This window comes from Anoplolepis gracilipes, chromosome 2 (assembly GCF_047496725.1).
Source record: "Anoplolepis gracilipes chromosome 2, ASM4749672v1, whole genome shotgun sequence".
NCBI lineage: Eukaryota > Metazoa > Arthropoda > Insecta > Hymenoptera > Formicidae > Anoplolepis > Anoplolepis gracilipes.
In genome coordinates, this window is record NC_132971.1 from 9,886,809 (window position 1) to 9,913,381 (window position 26,573).

The 26,573-nt window shown below is 35.3% G+C and overlaps 1 protein-coding gene across 3 annotated transcripts in view; it reads right to left on the minus strand.

Annotated features, from left to right (window-relative positions):
- Positions 1 to 4,433: 4,433 nt before the first annotated feature.
- Positions 4,434 to 26,573, minus strand: part of Dtn (transmembrane protein 132C dtn) — a 148,576-nt gene continuing 126,436 nt past the window's right edge. For 2 of the 3 annotated variants that reach the window (XM_072886320.1, XM_072886319.1), the window contains 6 exons: positions 20,012 to 20,155; positions 17,184 to 18,068; positions 16,221 to 16,659; positions 14,979 to 15,421; positions 13,840 to 14,135; positions 4,434 to 13,046 (listed from right to left, as the gene is read on the minus strand). In XM_072886320.1, coding sequence (XP_072742421.1) covers positions 12,299 to 13,046; positions 13,840 to 14,135; positions 14,979 to 15,421; positions 16,221 to 16,659; positions 17,184 to 18,068; positions 20,012 to 20,155 — 2,955 coding nt within the window. In that variant the 3' untranslated portion in view covers positions 4,434 to 12,298. The remainder of the gene's footprint in view (positions 13,047 to 13,839; positions 14,136 to 14,978; positions 15,422 to 16,220; positions 16,660 to 17,183; positions 18,069 to 20,011; positions 20,156 to 26,573) is intronic. The other variant, XM_072886321.1, reaches the window with a different exon arrangement.

Here is a 26,573-nt window from a genome sequence, read left to right on the forward strand (position 1 = left end):
GCATGAGGAGAAGGGGAGAGGAGTAGAAGGGGTGGGAGTCTATTGACCATGTCGCCAATTGGCCAGTTTAAAATGAGACTCTCTGATTGGTTAATCGTTGCTGATGACCCTAAACGTCGGTCGATATAAGTGGCTGTGGTCAAACGGGACCCTCCCAGTAGAAGTGAGTGATGAGGTAGATAATAGGGATGAGAAAGGAGGAATGGAGACCGGAAGAGAGAAGAAGAGGGAGGAGGAAAAGTTAAGGAGGGAAGAAGGGAAGGGGGGAGACTTGAAGAGGAGACTGGATCGGGCAAGAGGAGGCTCAGGAGAAAAAGTGAGAGAAAGGGGGAGAACAACGAAGAGGAGGGAGAGATAAGAAGAGGGACGGAAGATGAAGGAGAAGAGGACAAAGAGAGTGGAACTTGGTGGAGAATGATGGAAGAGGACGAGGAGGAAAAGTGAAAGGAAGAGGAGGAAGAAGAGGAAAGAGAAAAGAAGGAAAAACGGGAGAATCTATGAAAGAGGATGGAGGGAAAAGCGGAAAAAGCAAGAATGGAGAAAGAACGCAGAAAATGGGAGAGAAGAGAGAGAGCGGAGAGAGATGAAATGGAGAGAAGAATGAGGAGAAGAATGTGATATGGAGAGGAATAGAGGGGGCGGATCAGGAGGAGAGGGGGTACATTGTGGAAGGGGTCATAAAGAGAGAGTTAGGAAGCTGAGAATATAATGGATAGAAGAGAGAAGAAGGGAGGACGGAACTTGGATGATTCTAACGGAAATGGAGAAGAGAAAGGACAGGGAAGAGGTGTTAGGGAAGGAAGGGGAGATCAGAGGGAACTGGAGAGTGGAAGTGAATAAGGATTTGACACCGGAGGAGAGGAAGATGAGATGGAGGATCGGGGAGGTAGCGAGAAGAGAGAGAGCGAGAGGCAGGAAAGTGGTAAACAACGAGCAGGGAACTGAGAATGGATGGGAGGAAGTGAGGATGGTTAGAAGAGGAGAAGAGATGGGAGATAGAGGGTAGAGAGAAGAGAAAGATGAGAAGTATTAAAAGGAGAGAAGAGGAGGATTGAGGAAAGGGGACGAGAGAGGGTTAGAAAGAGGAGAGGAGGAAGAAGAAGAAGAGGAGAGATAGATGAGAAGCAAGAGGAGAGAAGGAGAGGACAATTAGGAGAGGGGTGGGAGGAGAGAAGAAGAGGATGATGGAGGGAAAGGGATGAGAAGAAGGTCAGGGGGAGGAGAGGAGAATAGTTTAGCCTGGAGGAAAGAGAGGAGGGGGGAAACTGGAAGAGAGAAGAGGAGACGAACAAAGGGAGAGGAGAGAGAGAGATGGAGAAAAGGAGAGAGAGAAGAGGAAGGGGAAAGCAAAAGGAACGGGAAGGAGGGAGGGGAGTAGGGGAAGATAGGGGAGAGAGGATGGGTCGTGAGGGAGGGAGAGGGAATCAGCATGTCGCAAAATGGCCAGGATCGCGGGGGAGGGGAATGAGGCAAAGAGGTGAGAGGGTTTATAAGGATGTAGTATTTGTATATATTGTATATATCTAATAGTTGATGCTGTACTGTGGAAAGGTGGTAAGGAGTTTGTAAGGGTCAGCAGAGAGAAGACTGAGAGGGGTCATGCCCCCGTTTTTTAGGGAACGCTTTTTCCCCGCCGTATAATGGCGTTAACTGGATCCATTTTACGGCCGGCGAAACTACGTGGCTGGATCTAGTGCCACGGTAAAATGACCGATTGGTTCGAGTCCGTGCTAGATCCTCAAATTATGGTTTGTGTCCGTGCTAGATCCATAATTGTGGATCTCAAAAGTACGAAACATATAATAGATTTATTAATATGTTTTATTAAATATTATTAGCTACGCGTGACCTTTTTCCACTTTAGCATATATATATAGAATTAAAATGCATATTTTGTTTCACATAAAATTTAATGTTTTAATAATTTCAATAAAAAAGTATTTTAATGAAATATATATATATTACTTCAATAAATATTACCAAAATGAAAAACAAGATTATACGCAATGATGTTTCGTACTTTATTAAGTGAGGTATATGTGTACCAATAAAATGACACTTATTTGATCAAATGATCTTGTTTTTCATTTTGGTAATATTTATTGAAGTAATATATATATATATTTTATTAAAATACTTTTCTATTGAAATTATTAAAACATTAAATTTTATGTGAAATAAAATATGCATTTTAATTCTATATATACGTATATATTACTTTATAATATATACTATGGCGGGGAAAAAGCGTTCCCTAAAAAACGGAGGCATGACCCCTCTTAGTCTTTTTTCTGATATTGCGTAAACGTAATAGTACTAGACACTAGACACGATTCACCAATCAGAAAGTTCTTCGATTGTTCAATCAGAACGCGAGTAAATGCATGTCAAAACCGAGTGAGTATAAAATGGCCACGTATCTGATTGGCCAATTCAAAATAGGACTCTCTGATTGGCTAATCGTTGTTGGTGACCTTAAGCATCGGTCGATATGATTGGTGGTCCAATCCGAACGTGGCCATTTCGGACGCTCCCGTCAAAACCATATAAATATAAAAAAATTTTTCCACCTCTTTTTTTCCTTCTTTGGCGTCAGTATATATTAAAACACATTCAAATATACACATTATATTTAATGCATATGCAAATAAGAATCTATTTAATATAATGTGTATATATACAGAGTGGACCATTTTAATCCATCCAGTCGAATATCTCGAAAACCAAGTCCGGAAGAGAAAAATGTTTCAGACAAAAGTTGTATGGTTTTGAGGGGGCCATAAGATGGTACCATTGGTTTGACCTTGAAAAGTCATTTGAAGGTCACGTGAAGGTCACTTCAAGTTTTTTAAATGGAACACCCTATATATTCTTGTAGCTCATCTCGAGAGCTTTCCAAAACACTTATGACAAAGTATTTTTCATTAAGTATTTTTAGAGTTATAAGGCTTCAAAGTTACAGTATTTTGACATAAAATACAAGATATTCATTAAAATCGTAAAATATTCATTTTTTGATTATCTTACTCTGATACTTTTATGCACAAAATAATGAGACGAATCAATTGGTGTAAAGAAAACACATAATTATGTTAAAGTAAAAATGTGTAACTGTTAGTTGCAAATTCAGATTTTTACTTTAATATAATTATGTGTTTTAATTATGCCAATTGATTCGTCTCGTTATTCTGTGCATAAAAGTATTAGAGTAAGATAATCAAAAAATGAATATTTTATGAGATATCTTGTATTTTATGTCAAAATACTGCAACTTTGAAGCCTTATAACTCAAAAAAAAATACTTAATGAAAAATACTTTGTCATAAGTGTTTTGGAAAGCTCTCGAGATGAGCTACAAGAATATATAGGGTGTTCCATTTAAAAAACTTGAAGTGACCTTCACGTGACCTTCAAATGACTTTTCAAGGTCAAACCAATGGTACCATCTTATGGCCCCCTCGAAACCATACAACTTTTGTCTGAAACATTTTTCTCTCCCGAGCTTGGTTTTCGAGATATTCGACTGGATGGATTAAAATGGTCCACCCTGTATATATATATATATATATATATATTATGCAATTTAACATTTTTATTATTTAGTAATATTTTATCACTTACTATTTGAGTAATTTTTAACTGAAATGTTCTCTTACATAAATTTTTAAATTTATTTTCCTAGCAATTTTTGTATATAAATATACTGTATGTATATATCTATTTTTCGAAGTCTCTAAATATCATGAATATACTATACCAAATGAGAAATTGAATAAAAATCTGACATATTATTATATTAAAGAGTTATAATTCTTATATAATTAACTTTACAAAATTATTATTACTCGTATAATGTATGTATTTGAAACATCAAAATAAAAAAAATATCATTTTTCATGCATAGTTGTTCATGTTATTCTGGAATAAGTATAAAATTAAAGAAAAAAATTTAATTACAAATATATAAAAATTTAATTACAAATATATAAAAAAAAAGTTAAATATAAAAGAACAATTATTTTTCATATACAGGATGTTTTAAAAATCGCGTCCTTCCTTTGAACCGAATGAATAACATAATATACACACATCGAATAATAATTTATTTCTTTATATACTATATGTCGCTTTTTATATCATAATTACAAAAAAATTAATTACAAAGATTAAACGAAAGTATCTATCTTTAATGCTGTAGTTGTGCATAATTACATATCTTAAATTTATTTTACGTGAATTGATATTATACGTCAATTTATATATTAATATCCCTTATTTTCTTTTTTTTTATATATAAACTCTAGCACAAAAATAAACACAAATCTGGAAGAAATAGACCGCCGATTAAACATGTGAATTTCGTTTATAACCGATCTTAATGAGAATACGGCCAATTTAAGGAAAGAGGGCTTAGTGATACGAGAAGCTCGATATGTTACAATTACAATATTTTTATATATCTTTGATGACGATTTTGATGGTAACAACAGATAAATACTACATATTGTACATTGAGTAGGCGATAGTCGTATCTTATTGTTATAATTAGCGTAACGGAGGCGCCGATATTGATGACGACGATGACGACGCTGACGATGACGATGACGTGAACAACTTTTCTTTTTTTGTATTTTTAGGATCGACACGCGGCGATGGCAACAGCAGTAGCAACAGAAGCAACAATCTCAGTAACAATAACAGCAACAGCAACGATGATAATAATATAATGATAGTAATACAGATAACAATAGTCATAGAGTATAATTGATGATAGTAATAATTTCATTAATGAGAATAAAAGATCGTCCCGTAATTTCTGAACAGAATGTTTCAGAGACTTTTGCGTCGCTTTATTTGTAAATAAACTTGCGATAAATAGTGATAACTTCGAGAAAAAAAGTAATTCTTTTACAAAAAAAAAAGGTTTTAAGAAACAAAATTTTAATGATAAAATAAATTATCCTATATAAAACGTGCTTTTCACATGATTTTTTGAACTTTTTTTATGTTAATGCTCGGAATTAAAATTAATTTCGAGCATTAACATAATTATAAAAAGAAAAATAGAAAAAAATTGTATCACTTTTAAAATAAAATAATTTTTATTTTTAAAAATATATTTTATAAATTTAATGTTGTAAAGCATTGAAAAGCTGCTTTAAACATCAGAGTGTCTCCGATATTACATGCTTATTCAATGCTTACAAAATGTCTCAAAATTTTTTAAATTAAGGAAAATGATAATCTTTCGACGCAACAATTTGACAAACGGTGACGCAGAGGCGAAATTTGTTTGATTATTACTAGAATGCGATTTACACGAGTGAATCTTTTGAGCACCTAATTCATCCGGTTCTTAGAGTACATTAATTAAATTATATAATTTAATTAATTTTAATTAAATTATATAATTAAAGAGCTTCTCGTCAAATCGTCTCAAGTCTAGTACAATTCAAAAGTGGAGAACGGATATTACAAAAGAATGGAAAGACTTTTTTTTTTTTTTTTTTTTTTTTTAATAAAGATGTTTATTTTGGAGATTTAAGGCCGTTTTGAAGATGAGCTCTTTCATCTAGGATTATTAACGTGTCATTGTGCTTGAAAATGTAAACGAAATCTTGCCTCTGCTTTGCTTCTCGTCTCATCGATTGATGAAATCGACGGACTTTTGTACACTAGTGCAATCAGTTTCTCCCAAAATCGCGTCCAGGACAAAGAACTTTTTGCATATGTGTACTATACGTCGGATATTGTCGTCGTCGCATCGTGGATCGTCATCGTCATCGTCGACCATCCGTTCGCCGACGACGTCGCTCGAGCGTCGTCGTCACGAAGCGTACAGTTAGTAACTACTAATTATCGCTTTCGTAGTTTTTTTTCTCTTTTCAGTTCCGCATTTATCACACTTATTATGTAAATGGGGTGTTTGAGGAATGTGTGTGCGCGGATGCAGAGTCAGTGATGCATTTTTTTTTTTTTGCGCAATGAATCTGTTACATCTCTAATCGACAGGAGAAAGGAGAATTCTGTAAAGGACATCGATCGCAGAGATAGGAATTTTCGCGTAAAATAATCGGATGAATTGTGAAAAAAATACACGGACATGGGAGAAGATTACTAGTGATTGATTCCCGAGCGCTTGATCGAGTATTTTTTAATAATCTTTTGCGTTTTTTAATATAGTAATTTTTTATAAAGAAAAAAAGAAGAAAAAAGTAAAAATAGACAGACAGACCGAATGGAACGAAGAGAAGACAAGATAAAAAAATGATTGAAAAGAGAATATATGGAAAAAATAATTATATATGAAAGAAAGAGACTGCAACAATTTTACCGAGATGCCATGAAAAAATTCAGGAATCACTGGTTTACATTGATAGGTAATTTATATCGCAAATATATTCCGATGTCTTCTTTTTGGCAAGCATATATATGTTGATGACTACAAAAGCGCGAGTTATTTCATCGGAATGTTGTAGAATCAGATGTGCAGAATGTACACGACATCTCATCTAACACATGCGTGTGTGCGTGTATGTGTTTTAGGTATTTGTGTCACGCGATGTGTGTATATATATATATATATATATATATATATATATATATATATATATATATATATATATATATATCAACATACAAGCCACTGACTCCGATCACTCTCAGTAAGACTAAGTAAACGCTATGGCATCATGATAATCACCGATGGGATGCTCTTATATCAAACTCGCTAGATAATAGTTACGAACGATTAGCGCGCGTCTATTTTTCGGATATGATCGCGTTTATTGTATAGGTTCTCACCGTTGAGTTCATCGATAAGTTCTCGCTTCTTCGTATTCATCTCAAGAGAAAGAGAATAGAAAGGAATATACAAAGCGATATATTAGCTTCCGTCACCGGAAGACTAGGTATATATTCGCACCACACATTTGGCACTAGACCCGGCCTATTTATCTCGCACAGAAGGTCGTATAGAGTCAGGATAATTGTGATACAATTATAGTTTTAACAGATTACGATGATAAAAGCGATTATAAAATCATATAACACATCGTTAGAAAATGTTGCGGCCTCACATCTAGTATCACAATATAATCCTGATTGTATTCTGATCCGCGTCTACGAGAATTAGACGGTCCAAGTGTCGAATATGTGATACCAGTACAAACTTTAGCGTACACTCGAGAGCTACATTATGGATAATATCTCTCAAGAAGCAAAACTCTCAAGTGAGGGAGTCACTACTGAAAGTCACTCCCTCAATTTCGCGCTCGTCGAAGAGTATACTATCAAGAGTCGCTTTCAAGGCATGAGAACCGATTGCAGAAAACAATGTCCGTACGATTTCACACCCTAAAGCGAGCGATTAATTAACCGCTTTCTGAAATTGAATTTTGTGGATTTATTTGATATAAAAGGCTTCTTTTATAGCGTCAAATAGATCTAGATTTATTTAGTTATGAGATTCATAAGAAATTGCAGCTATAGATGTCGATAGGACATGTTTTTTACAATCGGTTCGAAAATCATTCAACCCTTAACTAATATGGTGGAATCTTACAATTGTGATATATAAGACTAGATACGTTTATATATTTTTATTTTTTTTTAATAATTAATTCAATAAATTTCAGCTACATATATTATTATTAAAACAAAAGGATTTTTCGTTCGTTGCTCCGATCAAAGATCGTCTCATTTTTACGAATAAATCATTTTCTTGTTTGCCCAATTATATAGAAATCTTTGGATACACGTTTTACACCATAGCAGTTAAGGGTCAATCATATGTACATCAAGCTTGACGCATCGTGATTGCGAGAGCATTCAAAAGATACATATTATCATCAGGCGAAAGGCAACGTACATCGCACTCTTTTTTTTTCACGTTGATTAATATTTTATATATTACGCGCTATATAAGAGACTAGATTCTCGGCGGGGAGGAGGGGAGAGGGAGAGGGAGAGAGTATACTCCAATTCTTCCTCAATGTTTGCAGAATCGTCTAACACCGTATTCAATTGGATATCACTATTGTCCCATGCAATTGTGCTGACACACAACTTACAGAGTTACATACATACTTAGACACGTAGTCCTTAGAATACGTATATAGTTATAAGTTTTTTCTTTTTTTCTGGCTGATCCTTGGCTGAGTAGGTCGTTCACTTTTTCGCTGCCTGGTTTCACTCTCGATCGCTTCGCGGTTTTATTTTAGTGCTCAGTTTTTAGTTTAATGGAAAACAATGGGATGACACTGTATGAGCTCGTAACTATGTATATTCTAATCGATCGGGAAGAACGATATATTTTTTTCGCTCTCTTTTTTTTTTCCTTCGCTGCATATAAGTACACGGAGAAAATTTTACAGTACAAATTACATTCTCTTTTACAACGTTTATTGCTAGAATATAAACGATAGGATATTTATTACTATAAAAATTGTAAATTACACATTTGTTTTGCATTAAAATATTTATGAATAATTATATATAGTATTTCTTTAAAGTATAATACGTATATGATATTAGTGAAAAAAAAATCGTTTTCTTACATGTTCGTATCTTGCACGATTAAAAAAATTATATTGCAATTTTTACTATACTTTCTCCGTGTACGGTTAAAAGCACGTACAGATTAAGCGAACATAGTTAGTTGTTTACCGTTCAGCGAAGAACTCTTGTTAGAAAGTATCTTCAAACACTTTATCTAAAGTTATACTCGACAACTGCACGTCTTGTTTCAAAAAAATTTCAACAAAATAGAAGAAAATGAAATAAACGATTAAATAAAAATTTTTGTATGGAATACAGGATATGTTTTTGTTTTACTCTTTCATATTATAAAACGAATGCTTCTACTTTCACCAGAAACATAATTGATTATTTATATAAGAATCAATATATTTCCGTTATATTGACCGATTATTAAGACGTAGATTGATTAAGAAGAGAATAGTCTGTGAATAATAAATCAATTCTACATTATTACCTCAAAAATATCAGTTAATTTCTCTACTATTTCTCACTTGCACATATACACACACACACATACACAGTACGTTTGTGTATGTTTATCCTTTATAAGCCATTTATAGACAATAATGTTCACTTAGTTTATACACACTTTCAACATATTCTTTGTATCTAGGTACAAAACGCACGGATACACGATAGAAATGTGCGTTCCTTTCTATACGATGATATATATATATATTTCTCGAAATAGCATCCAAGTATGAAATATAGTCGTTGAAAATTCCGAAACACATTCTTGACATTTATTAATATCAGCTAAAAGTGTCAAACGTTGCAACTATAATGCGGTCGTAAATAAAATCTAAACTAAATAATAGATATGTGTTGCAAAAGGAAGTGGACTCTTTCAGGACATCTCGGCCGATTTGCAGTATTTCCGATAATACATATTTTCACGATAAATATACAATTATATACATTCGTGATATGGCAATATACATGGTACGTGTTACGATATCTCGTAGCAGATATATAGAGTACCTAGATACAAATGTTTAAAGCAAGAATAATTAAAAGATATACCGTATCTCAATACTGTACCTAAATTCGAGTCGATACGCATACGTGTTAATATTTAGGTACTATTTAGACATCTATAGACGTTTCGCAGATATACTGATCTCGATAACGCACGCATTTTCACGTGGCGAAGGTGACGCGCGGCGTTTTTTTTTTTCTTTTTTTTCGGCGTGCTGTCAAAAAGTGCTGATTGCGATACGAGTACTTAAAAAAGATTGGATCCCATACGATTAATTGAAAAGCGAGAGCAGAGCGTGTTGTAATATTTATACGCTTCGTCTTCGTCGACGATATAACTTCTTTCTTCATTCGATATTTTCGACATGCGCGTCTCTCGATGCGTGGAACGCGATTTCTCTATTAGCTATATAAATGTAACTTTAAATCTGTAAGTCCATAATTAACATGCGCTTTAATCGCGTATATATATTTTTATATATATATTTATATATATATTTATATATATGTACACAGTCTTACAAAGCAAAATTTACAAACATTACGACGTACGGTCGCGATCGAAATAAATATGCGTCCTCCGACGCGACCGGAGAGGGGGAGGGGGGTTACAAGTTTTGCACGTTGCTTCGTCGTATTCTGATCGCGCGATCTCGTATACACCTGACAAAGACTGTGATTGACAGCTCGCCATTCGGCGAACTCTGGTGAAAAATCCAGCCAGAGTTGACGGCGAATTGCGCGCACGTTAAGCGAGTATTGTATATATATATATATGCGTGTGCGTGTGCGTGTGCGTGTGCGTGTGCGTGTGCGTGTGCGTGCGCGTGTGCGTGTGCGTGCGCGTGTGCGTGCGCGTGCGCGTGTGCGTGCGCGTGCGCGTGTGCGTGCGCGTGCGCGTGTGCGTGCGCGTGCGCGTGTGCGTGCGCGTGCGCGTGTTCGTGCGCGTGTTCGTGCGCGTGTGCGTGTGCGTGTGCGTGTGCGTGTGTATATTCAATGCAGATCAAATATCCAGCAGAAAGAGCGAGGAAGAGACATAGAGCCGTGTATAACACACATACAGGGTTTTCGAAAAGTCCAGAAACGGTTGAATATCTCGAAAAGCATTTTAGAGAAAAATGTTTCAAATAAAAGTTGTTTGGTTCGAAAAGCGCCAACACGCTAGATATTTTTTGATATTCTTATAGCTTACCTCGAAAATATTTTACTATAGTGTTTTGGAAAGCTCTCGAGGTAAGCTACAAGAATATGCTACAAAAATATATAAGGTGTCCCATTTAAGAAATTCAAAGTCACCTTCATAGAACCTTCAAACGACTATCCAAGGTCAAACCAATGGTATCATTTTATGGCGCTTCTCTAAAATGCTTTATTTTCGAGATATTCGACCGTTTTTCTGGACTTTTCGCAAATCCTGTATACACGGCAGATACAAAACTCTTCTTTCTTTGTACAAGAAACGTGATATTTTTTGATCTGGTAATGGAAAGATTCGCGAAGTGATAATGGCCCTTCGCATACTTTTTACTGTTAGACACGGCATAAAAAGCCATTTTTCAAGCGCGATCAAAATACAAAGCATCTCGCAAATGATGCTCGTCTCTTGCAACCCTGACGAGAGGGGAGGCGGGAGAGAGGGAAGGGAAGGAGGAACCGTGATAGCGCGGGGGAAGAGCTTATTGTTAGATCAAGATGGCACGGAGGGCAAGAAGGTAGGAGGAATACTGTGCGACGATCCTGCACGAAAGAGAGTTCGCAGCGAGGAACAAAACGTTTTCGTGCGAAACGTCCTCGTCGTCATCAAGCGAGCAACCTGCCTACCTCACTTGGCCACCCGACAGTCAGTTTTTTTTTTTTAAAGCCTCTTACGTGTATGTACGAACAGTACTCCGATTATTTATTACGTCAACAAGTTTTCGCAGTTGCGACGCACGAATAATATCCTTGCGTATGAATTAAAAATATATTTAAAAAAAAGAAAGGATAAATGTCATTATAGATAAAATCTATTGAATATTGTCAATATAATAGACGAGTAGTTTAGAGAGCTATTAATGAGAAAATTTTGCAAGTGGAAGTGGCAAAAGTATCCGTCGACAGAAACGAACAAGATATACTCATTTGATTGAATATCATCTGGGATAATGATAAATATACATATATGTATATATACTTTATAAAAATGGTAAAAAAATATAGTGAATATTTTATGCATCTTCTCGCTTGGGGTTATAATATAAAGTATTGATGTAATGCACAATTTCTCTTTAGCCGGCATTACATTTTACGTATCGTTATTTACGTATTGACGCGAATATATTACGGCGCAAATGATGTCATACTTCAGGAACTTTCAGCCATTGCGCGCCCGAAAACTGTTAGCGATCGTAATAAATTGTCGAGAGACTGTATGAGAATTATGAATGGAGGAGTAATCTCCCTCTTAATTTCGTTAATATGAGCGTGTACGTATGTGTTTATGCATGTTTGCGCGTTTACTCTTGATGTGCTGCTAGGAAGCTGACTAGATTATAGTCTAAAATACGAAATATCCGGGGAGTCATCGTCCTCATTCCGCAGCGGAATATCATTTCCGCGAGAGCGAGTTGTCGGTTGACAGAGAGAATTCTCCGAGAGAATTTTCAAGTGACAAACATTTAAAAAAAGAAGAAAAAGAGACAAAGCTCAACGCGCTCGCTCGCATCTACTGACGAGGATCCCGATGTTGCGTATCAACGTTGACTACTGCTCGACCTTCGAAGAGGTCGAACGGCTCTACCTAGGCATTCGACTCCTTCAGATTGTCAAAGTATTGCATAATCTGGTTGTAGTCCATACCTAGATTAAGATCGTCGAGCGGTACCGACTCCTCCTGTTCCTGGAAAGACGATGAGGCGCAGGAGGAGCTAGACGAGGACGAGGACGAGGAGGATGAGGAAGAGGCGGACGGCGACGATGACGGCGGGGACGTGGTGGTGGACGAGGCTGTGCCGCCGACAGGAGTAGACGTGTTCGCGGTGGAGACGACAGCGGACGTGGAGAAGGACGAGTACATCGGATTACCAACTATGGTCGCCCTCTTGATCTCCCGGGACCTCCCGGCGTCCTTCGCCAGGTGTTTGTTACTGTCGTCGTGATTCACGAGTTCCACAAATTCCTCGTCCTCGCCGTTCTGTTGCTTGTTCGCGTTTTCCACCGCTCTAGCTTTCGCGTGTGGTTTAACCATATGATGACCCGCCGACTGCTGCGGCGGTTTGCCGCTGTGTCGATGGTTATTCCCGTGATGGCCACCACTCCCGCTGCCGCCGCTGGACGTCCTGTGGCGATGCTTCCGCGGTGGTTCTGGCAGCCGCACGTTAACTCCTGTGTTCCTGTGCGGCGGTACCGGCGGTTTGTAATCCTCGTTGTTGCCGTTGTTCGCGTTGTTCGTGCCGATCGTCGTCGTTGTCGTCGTCGTTGTCGCAACCGATGTCGAGATCGTGGCCGGCACCCCGTGCGGCGGCAAGGGCGGAGGAATATCATCGTTGCTGGAAAGAAATTCCCAATAACAATCAAATTGGTATAATAATATATCATTATTTTACAAGGTTGAGTAGTAATGCGTTACTTGTAACGCCTTTACCGTTACTTTGTTTTGGTAACGTAGTGATAACGGCGTTACTATTTTTTTTCCTGTAACTGTAACGCGGTAACGTAGTTATATTTTTTTAGTAACGGTAACAAATTTAACAGTTACTTTTATCGTTACTTTTTATATATGGAACTTATTTATGACATATTATATTTTCTATTTTTGTATATTCAATCTTCAATTATCAACAGATATTCATATAGGTCCTAACATCTTTGTAAGCGCGATAATTATGAGAGTACAACAAATATATCGTGTATTTGACTATAGTTATAAATTTAATAAAAACCAAAATTTTTTTATTTATACTTTGAGTGTTTTAAAATTGTTTCCTTATTATTTATGGTTCTACAACTTTAAAATAAAAAATTTTTTAAAAATTATTGATATTTTAATATTTTAATTATTAATTTTTTTAATAAAATATATTACAAAAGTATATTTTTTATTTAATGTTCGATCTTGTTTTAACATTAAAAAAGTAACGATAACGATAACTAGTTAATTTTTAAAAGTAACTTTCTCATCCCTGTTATTTTATACAAAATTTTATCACTTTTTCCTTTGTCCTTGAAAGATCATTTAACAGCAATCTTTGAAAATTATGTGAGAATCTTTCATCGTATACAAAAAAACGAAAAATAACGAAAAATAACGTAATTATTTTATTTATTTAATTATTTAATTACTCATTCCGCGTGGTGACCATTGATGGAGCTACCATCGACGACGCCGTCGTCGTCGCCGTCGCGGTCGTTGTCGTATTGGTAGGTGCTATCATCGCGGATGGCTTGATCGCTGATTTCGCTGCAAAACTGTTCCGCATTCTATCCCTCTTGGAGTAAGTTGTGGTGTCGATGGCGCTGGTACCGCTAGGTCGTTGGTTGGCGGATGGTAGCTCGATGTGATTAGGATTGTCAAAACACGTACCCAGTTCGTTCTCAGGTTCACCTTCGCCGGCCAGAGGATTACTTGTTACGCGCACCTGCAACACATAAACCGAGTTTCCAATCAAACGAGATTCAACGAAATCTCTCGTTTATTTTGTTTAAACGTTTCCACTGGATTATCGGGACGAGGGGAGGGCAAAAGTATTTATGGCATCAAATCCCACCGGAGAATCGTTGAATTTTAATCACCGATTTAATCCTAAATGTATGTGTGTATTTTCGGAACTGTCAATTATCACTATTCACGTTATGCTTATCCAAATTTAATTCTCGTTTAATTTAGAAATCCTAAGTAATTCTACGATGCTGATAATCATGTTTGAATAAAATTTCGAATTTTATAGCGACTCTAGATCAACTTAAGATCTACTCAAATCTTGTAAAAAATTTCCTAATCTTCCAGCTTTTTGTTCAAAATTTCGTGAAAGGTAAAGAGTACTCTTAAATAAATTTTTCTTTATTGCGTGCATTTTTTCTAATTCTTTTCACTCACAGAAAGAAAAAATAAACTATTTAAATTGAAAATATATTAAATAAACTGAATAGCTTTCGTAAGATAATTCTCAACATTTTTCACTTGCACAACATTTCTACTCTTTTATCACTAAAATACAATAAAAAATATATGTTGCATGTCATTCTATATAAAATATTAAGTATATATAAACAGAGATACATTTATAATAATAATATATATAAATAACTTGGTCAATTGATAAGATTGCTTACAATGTGAGGAATAAAATGCTCAAGGAATTATTTTTAAAAAAATTCCTAACTTTTTCAGATATAAAAAAAATTCCAGGTTCTCCAAGGAGTGTGGACACCTTGCTATACGTATATTCCGCTATTCACTCGCAAATAATTGGTGTACGTACCTGTTGCGGACCGCAGGCGGCTCGCTCGAGGGTAGCTCTACCCAACCATACCCAGTCGTGTGCGTTGGTGGTGGATTCGCGTGGCGGTCGTCTGCCGGAGGCCAGCTGGTTCGCGGCGGCGCGTGCCCTCGCGCCCGCTCCAGCGAGGACCGGTACAGCCGCGCTGGTCAGGAGCCCCGGCGAGTCCGGCGGTTGGGGCTTGAACTTGCTGGCGTACACCACGCAGGAGACGACAAAGACAACGATCGCGAAGCAGAACGCCGCGAGCAGCACGTACATCCCGATCTCGAGCGGACTCATGCGCGCCCCGACGCCGTGGTGACGCACGCCGACGCCGCCCATACCCCCTGAAGACATGCCATTAGCTATAGCCGTGCGATGCTGCCGCGCCTGCACCAGAGGCTCGTGCTTGTGCCCGTCTTTCTCGTCTTTCAGCGGTAACCCTTTGCACAGAAAAAAACAAAGAGAGAGAAAGAGAGAGAGGACAGAGTGAGACGACAGGGTGTTTGTGCCGAGTTTGAGAGAACCGCCGCGAAAGAATCTTCACCCCTTAATCCCTTCAAGCTGGACGGCCGGCTGGCTAGACATGCTGTCGGACATGGCGAGGATCGTGGAAGGATCACCGTAGCGTGCATTTGTACTTTTGGCAAGGCGGTAATAAACATGCAATAATTTCGTACTATCTTATATTGAATGCGTAATACAATATCGTCTAGAGATTTTAGTATCACCTTGAGATAAAAAGAGAAATAAGAACCAAAGTTTATGAACGTTTCGGGATCGAGTGATTTTTTTTTAAGTCCATTTTTTTCCTCGGTTTATTTTCTCATTGTTTGTAAATCGTATATAGTAGGAAAAGTTTCAACTTAATTCATAGTGGAGATATTCTAATTTGATTTGTAAAAAGCGTGTTGCCTCAAAACTTATTTCTCGAGGCAGACCCATTTGACATTCAACATACAAAAGAAGAGAAAACTATCAGTTACGGGAGACTGAACGGAAACCGCGGAAGAAGATTACGCATCAATAGACAGGCGAAACTTTTTATAAGCTAAAGAAAGATCGCGAAGAAAGTTTTCGCTATAGGAAATGCATACCGTGCACTATGTGGCAGTTGTAAAGCGTAGCAGAGAGAAAGAGAGAAAGAGAAAGAGAGAGAGAAGAAAAAAAAGCGAAGAAAGAAAGATGAAGAAAGACAGAAAGCGCGAGAGAAAGCGGCAAAGAGGAACAGGATCTATTTACCGATGAGAATGTCATGTAGATCAGGTGCCATTTCGCCCCGGTTGGTTTTGCGTTCTCTGTGATGGTGGGAGCCGACGGTGCCGCCGCCGTCGTTTTGCACAAATTCCGGTCGATTGGGCACCTCGCTCGAAGCAAAATCCACCTCGACATTGGCCGACGCGCTTGCCAATGCGGCAACCGTCGTCCTTTGAGAGCTCTTGCCCGACCGTCTGCTAGATAATCGGCAGGAATCGGCCAGCTGAAGATTGACGCGAAGCAGGTCACCGCGACCTTCGCCGACGGCGATGACCCGAGGATGATGTGAAGCGACCATCGGCGCGAATGCGACCACTTCTGGATCTGTGCTTTCGACCTGCAAATGGTAATCGCTCACGGCGATCTCCCTCAGGGGCGTACGGGTACCGTCCGAGAACTCCACGTCGATATCCAGCAGTCCCTCCTGTTGATGCGACACGTACGATAATTGCGTCAACTTATTTATACACGGTATGCTTGTGCAGTCATAGTTTCGAGAGTTCACAGAATTCTCGCTGGGAGTTTGGGAGCTAATTTCTCCAGAAATTAAAAATTTGATAGGATAAAACAATTTTACGTTATTTTTTAACTTTAATTTTAAAATAATATATTCCTTTTAACAATTTTGACTTATTTAAAGTAAACTAGCGTATGATGGCCATATTTTCTAATTTTCTAATCGCTTTTTTAGTCATTATCAAAGATAATCAATGTTATAAATATTGATTAATGACTAAAAAAAGCGCATGTAGCGATTATTAGAGAAATTACAGCCTATGGCCATCTTTTCCGTATGGTCATCATACCCTAGGTCACCCTAATCAGATTTCGTTTGAAGGATATACAAAAATAGCGAATATTCAATTCTACCGTGTTATTTCCTAAAAGATCGTCTCTTGGAAATTGCTCTTCTTCTTAAGATATATTTGAGAAGTAACGTAATATTACCTGATACTGTGCGGTAAGTCTTCTTGTAACCGAAGTTTCGGCGACGTATCCATTCTCGATCGCGGTGTCGGGACTGATGCTGAGTTGAAGTCCGGACACAACCCGAACGGACAGTCGCATCACGGACACGCGATCGTTGCCAACCCTGATCTCCTTCGCGCCGATGACTCTGCCGGTGATCGGCGAGAGTACCTGCACCTCCGTACGTCCCACCCCGCGTCCTTGGACCAGTCTATTTTGAAGGAGCGTTGCTATCCTAGGATCGGAGACGCGCAGCATGCCGGCCACGAGGTCGGTGACGCGCAACCAAGTGCGCCGATTTACAAAGTACGAGACTCTGCCCGAGTCGTGATCGGTCGCGAGGAATCGGGCGTGGACCTCGACCGGGCTCTGCTGGAAGCGCAGTCGACAATTGGCCGGGTTTCGATCGATGGAGTTGATCGTGTCCCCCCATCCGTGATCCCCATTGCCATGGAATCGCTCCTCGTGCTCGTCGTCCTCCTCCTCAAGGAGCGGCTCGTCTAGATCGTCCATGTCCAGTGAAGTGTCCTCTATCGACTCCTCGAGCTCGACGGCGCTCCTCTTTTTCGCTCGCGCGGTGACCGGTGATGATTCCGAGGCCGAGGCCCGTTCCTCAATCGTCTTGGTAGCGTTCAGCAGGCTACGCTTGCTCTTGGCACTCGTCGCGTGCTCCTCCGGCACTTTCCAGCCCTTTATCTGGCTGAGTCGCGTATCGGCGACGCTCACCTCCAACGGAAACTCGGGCATCCAGACGGTGAACCTCGCCAAACCGGTGTACGTGCCGTACTTGACGAGGACCGACGCGTTGCTGGAGCCCCGAATCTCCGAGCCGTCCACGTACACGCTGCTACACGAAGACGATACCTGCGAATTTCGAACGGTCGGGTGTTAAGTGGAGTTTGATTCTAGGCTACAGTTTGTAATGCAACGTAGCGTTTAGTGTCTAACGACAGTGCACAGAATGTTGGGTGTTTCGGAAGTGCAACGTGAACGTACAATTATATCAGGTAGGTCAACAGTTTGAAACTTTCTCGTGGATATTACATCATACATATATATATATGATTACATCATACACACACACATATATATATATATATATATATATATATATATATATATATATAAATTATATAATATAATATAAATTAAAAATTTATAATATATACATTATATAACATATGTATATAATATCAAAAATGTTATAATATTATATTATTTATAATTATATAATATTATATAATATTATATAATATTATATAATATTATATATGTATAAAATTATATAATATAAATTAAAGAATTATATAATGTATATAATATAAATTAAAAATTTATATTATATAATTAGATATATATATATATATATATATATATATATATATATATATATATATATATATATATATTATACATATATAATATTGTATAATTATAAATAATATAATATTATAACATTTTGATATTATATACATTAGAAATTCTTTTTTAGATATTATATCACATATAAATTCTTTTTTCGTAAATGCCCTTTTTATTCACATTTCATCGACCTTTTTATTAAATAAAAGCCCATATTTTTATTAACGCAATTCAATCATATAGGTCTATATTAAAGCTCAATTTTTAATGCTTTAGAACCATCTAGTTTCATCATAAGGGCCCAGTCTGTTCTAATATAAAAAATTGTTGATTTTTAGAAATTTTTTTTGTGAAAAATAGAAATTAATCTCTCTACCGTTATTTTATCATATATTTTTATCGATATTTGAACAGATCGTCAATATTTTTAAATCTTGAATATTATGTTTTTTTTTTTATTCTATATCAGTTTTTGTTCTCTACATGTAGTGTGTTTGAAAATTCATAATTCAAGGATATGACATGTTGCTCTTCGTATAATTTTTTGAAATGAAAAAAAACTCGATCTAGTTTTAATCTGTAGGATAAATATCTTACAGATATCATATAAATATGAGATAACTAAAGTTCATTAAAAAAAAAATTAAAAAATAACCCAGTACAGTATCATTTTAATATTAAATTAGATATTTCAATTCTGCTAAAAATTCATTTCTTAAAAGTAAAAAAAAAATTAATTTTTTAAATTCGAATTAGATTCAGTATCACTGCCTTCTCTCTGGAAGAAGAAAAGTGTCTTCTTCCATTTAAAAAAACTTGAACTTATTTTAAAGTTGATCCATTAGTTTTCAAGATATCCGTTATACCAACTTAGAAAATATTTTTTTTTGCGAAAAACGCGTTTCAAGTTTTGCAGGTTTATTTCAAGGCTCGCACGTCATTCTACACAAAGTTTTATAACTCCGTCAATTTTGTGAATTTTTCAATAAAATTTGAAAGATATATTTTTGAAAAATGTAAAAAAATTGATTTTTAAAATTTTTATCTTCTAAATTAGACTGTGTCTCTAAATATCGCTGTCGAAATCTTGACATTTCGGAGAAATTTTTTTCTCTCTGAAATAAACAATATATCAAAAGTGATATTACCCGTGGAATAGTCATGTTAAATAGTATCTTCAATCACGTATATACACATTTAAAAATTATCATGATGAATTATTATGATATAAATATAGAAAAAACCTCTATATATATATATATATATATATATATAAAATAATTCTCGTGCAAATAATAGGACTAAAAAAACCGCGGGAATAAAGAGTTTGAAAATACCATTAGCGTTTATAAGACGACGTGATTTTTCCTTTTAAGAAGCTTTCCTTCAAATTAAGTTGTTAGGGAATCTCGATAAGCGCTGAAGGTGAATTAAAAAGCAATTACCTTGAGAACGCTCTCGTCCTCGGAATGACAGGACGACTGCAGTGTGACGTCGGCCACCGTGCCGGCTTGACTAACGATGAAAACCTTCATCCCCTGCGACACCTGACGCCCCGTCAGCACCGCCGTATTCATCACTTCCCAGTTCTGGAACAAAACACAAATATTTTCTAGAGAACTAGACTCATAGCTCAAACGTATATTCCAATTTTTAATGCTACGTGATCGAAATTGTGTATATTTCAATATATACACTTTTCTAGAACCTTCATATATGATGGAACGATTATCCATTATTCATAACTGTTATCTATTCTACTTCGAACTTTATTCCCCCTTTCGTCGCATGACATGTTAAAAAAAGCGGTAAGAGCGATATTAAAAAATATGAATCATCCAAAATATAGAAAAAAACTCATAAAGCATAGATAAAAAAATATATACGTGAAAGGGGATGTTCTGTGAAAAAATATCTCCTTTTCTCAAAAAAAAAATATTGTAGATGAAATATATTGTGTATATAAAACTTATTATTCAAAATCGATTACTAGAGCTGTTTCATTTATTATTTTATTCTATGAAGAAACAATTATAAAAGAAAATTAAATATATTCTATTAAAAGGATTTTTTTTTTTGCTTCCATTTATTTCAAGGCGAAAAGAATACGAGTTCTTGACCTCGGAAACTGGAACTTTGAAACAGCACAAGGAGCACATAATCTCGGCCGTAATTCAAAATCTTTCCACAAAGACCGATGAAACTATTCTTTCCAAGGATACATATATATTTACCATGATAAAAGTTTTTTAAAAGACAAAAAGATCTGTCTTTTCATAATAACCGTTTCATTTACCAATAGAATTATGTTTAACATTCAGAGTTTAACATCATTTTAACATTGTAAAATCCTGGCAAAATGTTCAAAAGGATTTTCATGAATGCGATAACTAATATCTACCTAGACGTGTCTGATGAACATAGTTGCTTTACCACTGCTTGCTCAATGTTACACACACACACACACACACACACACACACACACACACACACACACACACACACATATATATATACACCTGGAAATACACGTGGAAATTACTTCCAACATTTGCGTTCGCATATACACGCGTGTACTTTATACTAGTTCGTCCACGAGAGGACTTCCGCAAAGGGAGTTGGTTGACGAGGATCGGACGGTCGGTCCAGTAAGCCATTTCCAAGTTGGCTTCCGTACAGACTCCCAGGCAAGCGAGGCCTTTGGAAGAGGAACATCAAACGGCTCGGATATTGCAGCGAGGGAATTTAAATCTCTGACGCCGCGCGCGCGATACTTCCCCTGGTGACGGCCGATGTGTGCGTCAACCAACTACACCTACATCGCCAACCTGGAGAGAACGCGTTCTCTCAACAATGATAGAAGTGGCAGGCGCGGCTCACCTTCGTGAGCGCGAAACTCGCGGCTCCTTTTTCCCTTCCTTTCATCAAATATTTTCCCAATGGGATCGGCACTCGCATGCGAATATTATATACGAGACCGTCCGCGCAAGAGAGTACAAGATGTAACGCCTTTATCCTGTATCCCGTCGTACAAAATGCGACGTGAATCTCCCTGGAAGGAATTGTTACCGGATACAAACGCATTGTATTGATCTTTGATTCAGCTTTCGTCGCATGATAGTCAGAGTTAAAAAAATAATGTCAAAATCGAAAGTGATATTATTTGATGTTTTCATCATTCAAAAAAATATTTTGCTAATGTAGACAGATTTCTAAATGTCTCAATTAAAATTTATCGCTACTTTTTGTATCTGTTAGAATATTCTAGCAATACCTCTAGAAAATTTAAATCTCATTGCCAAATATTAATCACAAATATAATTGTCCTTAAAGACAGGTATCGCAGACAAATTTTCTAAATTGTCTAAATTACACTAATAGTACAGATATAAATTCTGTCTCTGTTATTTAAATTGATTAAGTGCAAAATATATGCAATATCACAGTATTTGATAATAATTTATTTGTTTCAGTTAATTTTTTACACCTAGAAAATTTTTGTTGCAAGATCATTTTTTTTGAGTGAATGATTCGTTTTAAATAAATTTTACTAAAAATCATAAGGATCTTGAAATAATCATTCAAAAAAATATTTTGCTAATGTAGATAGATTTCTAAATGTCTCAATTAAAATTTATCGCTACTTTTTGTATCTGTTAGAATATTGTTTGTCACGTATAGAATTTATAGCAACAATATTTTAGCAATACTTCTAGAAAATTTAGATCCCATTGCTAAATATTAATCACAAATATAATTGTTCTTGACGATAGGCCTTAAAGATAGACATCGCAGACAAATTTTCTGTCTAAATTACACTAATAGTACAGATATAAATTCTGTCTCTGTCATTTAAATTGATCAAGTGCAATATATATGCAGTATCATAGTATTTGCTAATAATTTATCTGTTTCAGTGAATTTTTTATAGCTAGAAAATTTGTGTTGAAGTTGCAAGATCATTTTTTTGAGTGGTCCTTTGATGCGTAAAAACGGCGATCTCTTCTGAATTTTTTTCAATGAAATCCGTTTTTTAATTTTTATTATAGAAAAATTGTAATCTCAGTTTTCTATTATTTAGATTTTGCATCTTTTTTAAAACTTTTTAAATTAACTCTTGTGTTTGTTATGGACCCTGATGTGTCGCGTTTTTTATTGTATTATTATTGCACTTTAATTTGTTATTATTTACCGTTAAAAATAATTTTCTAGATAAAAAAGTAAACTTCCTGCAAGTACTGTGTTTGTGATATGGATAATTAATTTTGATCTTTACTAACATACTTTGGGAGTTATTGTGTATTACCATACACAATCAATTTTTAATCATGATATTTTTTACATTGTTGTTGGTTACATTTTTATTTCTTGACCATTTTTATATTCTAATATTTTATATTACATGCATTATTCGGAAAAAAGTCTAGACAAGGACTGAAATGTCTACGTTTTTTATATTTTATTTTTTATTTTGTATGATTTACGACTCATTAATTAATATACTGTTATTTGTAATCTTTAATTTATCAAAATTGTCACGTGAATTGTTTTAATTTTTATTAATTTCTTGTTGTACGGACGTGTTACTCCTTTATTTTATTTTTTGTTAAACTAATAATAATTAATAACTAATTGTAAATCAAGTTGTAGAATTGACCCCATTTAAACAATTTAGAATCGTTAGTTTCTGTATAATTAATAAGTTATCTCACATATATACATACTTTAAGAGATGAATGACATGTACAGAGAGACAGGACGTGTATGTGTGTGAGAGAGAGAGGAGGAGAAGGGATGATAATGCTTGCACTTAAGCCTTGAGCACTTCGAATATGGCCCTGGCTACATTAGTTATAGCTATTAGACTATAATAAAGCAAGACAGCAAGACCTATATTATATAATAGCAAAGATATCTGTCATCAGCTAGAATAATTATAATCAAGATTTGCTTTCGCGTTCACAAATGTTACAAGTTAATTCTATAAATCTGTGATAGGTTCTATAACAGCGAATAATGCAACATAAAAGTTTTGAAAGAGATTGAATTATGTATGTTTAAATATTCTAAATGTATCGATATTTATATTTTAGGATGTATATTTTTTTTCAATACTCCTTGTAGAATAAAAAAAAATAGAAAAAGAAATTAAAATTCCTGTTTAAAGTTATACAAAGCTTGATATATCGAAACAAAAAAGTCGCAGTATATTCTAAAATTAAATTATCTATATAAATAACAAACTTTTTACATCTCTTCAGTGTTTTCTAATCTTTTTTCTCAATATTATTATATTGTCATTATAAATTTTTAGTTTTAAAATAAAAATGATATTATTTGTACGTTTAATTTTGAAAATAATAAAAATAAAAATTTTTTAATTTTGAAAATGATAATATAATACAACAGTAAATTAATAACAAAGATAAAAATGTAAAAACCTACAGAGATATTCTCTAATAAAAATTAATAAATGATTAAAGTTATTAATTTCACTCGAATGTGGCACATAATTTCGACAGATATATTTATTCTGCTCGGAATATTGCTTACAACAAATGTCAAATAATTAAATTTCACAAAATATACAATAACCAATCAAACGTAAAAGCGAATGTTTTTTAATCTTTCTTCTCAATATTATTAAATGACTGATAACGACAATAACTAATACAATTTGACTTGAAAAAGAGGCACACGATTATAAATTTTATATAGAGTTCAATAGTATTATTTGCACGAAGAAATACATATGTAATATGTAATATAAATGTCCCAAGTTTGCCCTGAATTTTCTGTTTCTTTCGGAATCAAATCGTCGAAATAGATTTAACATGTCAAAATTATTTTCATACTTGCATTTATATTATAAGAGACCTATATTATATATTTCTAAAATGTTTTGTATATTTATTCTCTGTGTTTAAAAAAATCTCTCACGATCGCATCTTTATTTTACCCACTCATTTGCATGATCAACAGATTAATTTGCTGTACGATGTCGATACAAAATTGCAATACGAATGTACACTCGTACGCAGAAATCTGATATATGAATTGATATATATTTATACAGCAGTTCAACCTCCGTAGATCGTTAAAATTATTTTTTGATATATAAACTTCTGCACACGCAACAGCGTTGTTTTCCGGATATTTCTGAAATCGCAAAAATTATTTTCCGAGCATGTTGAAGGGAGAGGATTTTCAGCGTAAAATGTTTAATCGTCGAAATGAACGAATGAATGGGATGAGAAGACGTAGAGGGGGGGGGGGGAGAGAGCAAGGATTTTACGTTACTGCTAGCGTAAAATATGCACAATACATAGTCCATTACGTTGATAAATTTCAACGGAGTAAACAAGCGCGCGCGTGTCGGAGGTCGTTAATTGATAAATTAGATAATTAATTCATTTACATATCCTTTTGAAGGCGCCGCGCGCGCTCGCGGAAAGTTGCCGGAAACTCAACGCGCGCGCTTCTTGATTATCCTTACTCTAATTGCTACTCCTTCCGCGCGCAAGAGACTGCGAGCAAAGTTTTTAATTAAAAGAGAACTCACGCGACCTCTTTCCTTCGACGTTCTCGACCTGTTCGATGTGTTCGGAGTTACCTATCGACATTGCGATACTGGAATTTTATCATCAAACTCATCGACAGCATTATCAAACTCAATAGCGGTCTGATAAAAATCTCTGACAAGCTTAAAAGAAATTAATATCCTATCATAGGGTAAAGTAGCCTAATAGGGTAAACTCGGGTAAGATGGCCATAGTTTTTTAAAATGCAAAAAACATATTTTTATTTTTGTTATTTAGTGTTTGTCATATTATATCTTCACTCAAGCTTAAATTACGTAATATTATCGAAATTAAAAGGAAAATATTTAATAGAAATTTTATATTATCAAAATAGTACAACGTAAGCATTGGCCATCTTACCCAACTTTTAAGGAAAAAATGACCATAGTGATGGAAAGATGGTCATAGTATTTATAAAAATATAGTGAAAACAAAAATAAAAATTATAGGTCATATAACAATTTACATATCTTTATAATATGTCTAACGTCGATTACGATAGCTTAACTGTAATTTATTCGACGTTATAACAGTTTTTAGTGGACAAATGAAAAATTTTGCAGGTAGTCAAAAGTAAAAATATGATATAAGATTCTTAATATCGTTATTCCGAATAATGTATGCACATAAACTACTATAAATATCGATTATCTTTGATAATGATTAAAAAAACGCACTATGTAGCGATTATTGAAAAAATTACAACCTATGGCCACCATACCCTAATTTACCCTATAAAAAGAATTCTTAATACGAGAACCCCAATTATTTTACAAACGCGACCACTTTTCTTTATAAATGTTACTATTTTATGTTGATAATAGATAATCGTGAAATCATATGTAAATGACAGTAGCGCACGTGGACGGACGATTTTGTTAACGACGCTAAGAAAAGAATGTACCACTTAATCCTTTCATCGGGTGATCATGATGCTTTGCATGTGTATGTTTTTCCGGTTATTTATCACGAATCTAAAGTCAAATTTCCAAGAATTTAAAATGGCGGATCTACTATTCTCATTACTCGATGATTCTGACTGGGAACCTTCTTCAGAATCTTTTAATCCAATATTATTTAGAATTTCTTCAAATTCCATAATAATATATTCTATTGAAAAACCCGAATTGCGAGCGCTATTAGTGGGAGGCTGAAGTGCGCGGCAAGTGATTTGTTTATTAAAACTTTTTTAATCTGCGAAAAATTCTGCAAAAATATATTTTTATACTTAGATATTCAAGGAATGTTTAATTAAATTTTCAGCAAAGAATGTTGAATATTTTTCTAAAAATTAAATGTTTACTGAAAAAAGTGGCATATTTTTTAAGTTTATTTGATTATAAATAATTACAAATAAATAATTAGTCGATGAAACCATAAGAGACACGTAAAGTAACTATTTCTACACCAAAAATATATAGCACGA